Source organism: Phytophthora parasitica (genome assembly GCF_000247585.1).
Source record: "Phytophthora parasitica INRA-310 unplaced genomic scaffold supercont2.137, whole genome shotgun sequence".
Taxonomy (NCBI): domain Eukaryota; phylum Oomycota; class Peronosporomycetes; order Peronosporales; family Peronosporaceae; genus Phytophthora; species Phytophthora nicotianae.
This window is the reverse complement of record NW_008649123.1, coordinates 9,367-10,841: the sequence shown is the minus strand read 5'-3', so window position 1 is coordinate 10,841 and position 1,475 is coordinate 9,367. Positions and strand designations below refer to the sequence as shown.

Sequence of the window (1,475 nt, the reverse complement as noted above, 5' to 3'; positions counted from 1 at the left end):
CCAAAAGTTCAGAATCTCAGCTCAGTGTGGCGAGTTTGACTGGCCATTTACACATCTTCGTGCACAAGAATCGGTAGATGCACCCGCGTACGTGTTTGTTGGCGTCTTATTCGTGTTCCATTCACATTCTGGTGGTCACGAGCTCAAGTCGTCAAGATCACAAAGAGTTGCGATGTCAAATGACAAGGATAGTGTTATCTCTTTCTGGATTCCAAGATGCTTTCGGCGGAAGAAAACTCCACCAACTGTCGAGATGATTGGAAACATATTCGAGCAGCGGATCATGCAGCGACTAAAGAAACACAAGCGATCGTCAAGACTGAAGCACTCACGACCTCGACCTATTAGCTGTGAGTTCAAGACACTCGACGTACCAGATCAACCCCTTCTTAAACCCAAATAAGAGCAGTGTCAAATGCTGAGCTGGGATTCATTCGCTGACAGTCCCCCGTCATCAGTCGGAGCTGAAGCAGGCGGTATCATCGGCACAACCCACATGAAGAATCCATGCGATGTTCTTACGTCGAGCAGATACACTGCGCTACTAGTTCGACAAGAAACCTTCCAAGAAGCTGCGTTTCGACTGCATCAACTCGCACATCTGGACATGAACAACTCGACTTCATCGTTCGAGTACCAAATTCCTCGACAATCAGATAGACAGTGGAGTACAGCTACCACACGAGGAAGTGTCGGCTAATACATAAAAATGTAAATGAATTCACCTGAATCAGCCTAGATCATATCCCCGTCTTCGTCGCTGTCTTCCAGGTCAATCATGAGTGAGTCAGCCTCCTCCGTTAGTTGGTTCAACCCCGTGAGTTCTTCCAAATACGCCGTAGAGTTGCACGCCTTTTCCAACAGACCCAGCGAATCAGCAGAGTACGCATCCAGCACCTTCGAACCACACGCAATGCACTTGTCGAATGCCTCGCCAGTGATCACCATGTTCTGGAAGGCATTCAGGAATCCACGAAGCTGATGAGGGATGTAGCCCATGGGAACAGAACCATCGCTTGGCTTCTCCGCTCCAACATATTTGCCTTGAGGGGAGTGTAACACAGCGACGAGAAGTTCTACCGCCGTTGCTGCTGCTATGGGGGCAAGACCTGGACGAGTTACAGTGCACATCTGGTCCAGCGTACGGTCCTTCAGTGAGTCTCGAGGACTCACGATATCATTGCAGAAGTAGCAGCCCAGCGATGGTTTAGTAGCGTCACCATCAGGATGAACGCCATGACGCATCACAAGGTAGCTGTCGAAGCCCAACGCTGCATTCAGAAGTAGTTTCTTCTTGGACGAGGCGATCACAGTGGGAAGCCAGCGACTCTCACGGGAGTCTGTGCCTAGAAAGATGACGTCATGCGACTCGATTAGCTGTTCCAGTGTCTCCAATCCGATTCTGGCTTCGTCCATCAACTGGGGGCTACTCAATGCATGTCCTGCCATGGGGATTGTCAGATTCACTGCCTGGG

General features: G+C 50.1%; 2 protein-coding genes across 2 annotated transcripts; one reads left to right on the top strand and one right to left on the bottom strand.

The window, feature by feature from the left end:
- Positions 1–370, top strand: PPTG_24632 (hypothetical protein). Its single transcript, XM_008918073.1, has one exon. The coding sequence runs from the start codon at positions 78–80 to the stop codon at positions 255–257; it is 180 nt and encodes a 59-aa protein (XP_008916321.1). The 5' UTR covers positions 1–77; the 3' UTR covers positions 258–370.
- Positions 371–635: 265 nt separating this feature from the next.
- Positions 636–1,449, bottom strand: PPTG_19598 (hypothetical protein; the record flags this gene model as incomplete). Its single annotated transcript, XM_008918072.1, has 1 exon — positions 636–1,449. One exon carries the CDS (start codon positions 1,447–1,449, stop codon positions 736–738), a length of 714 nt encoding a protein of 237 aa, XP_008916320.1. The 3' UTR covers positions 636–735.
- Positions 1,450–1,475: the final 26 nt, after the last annotated feature.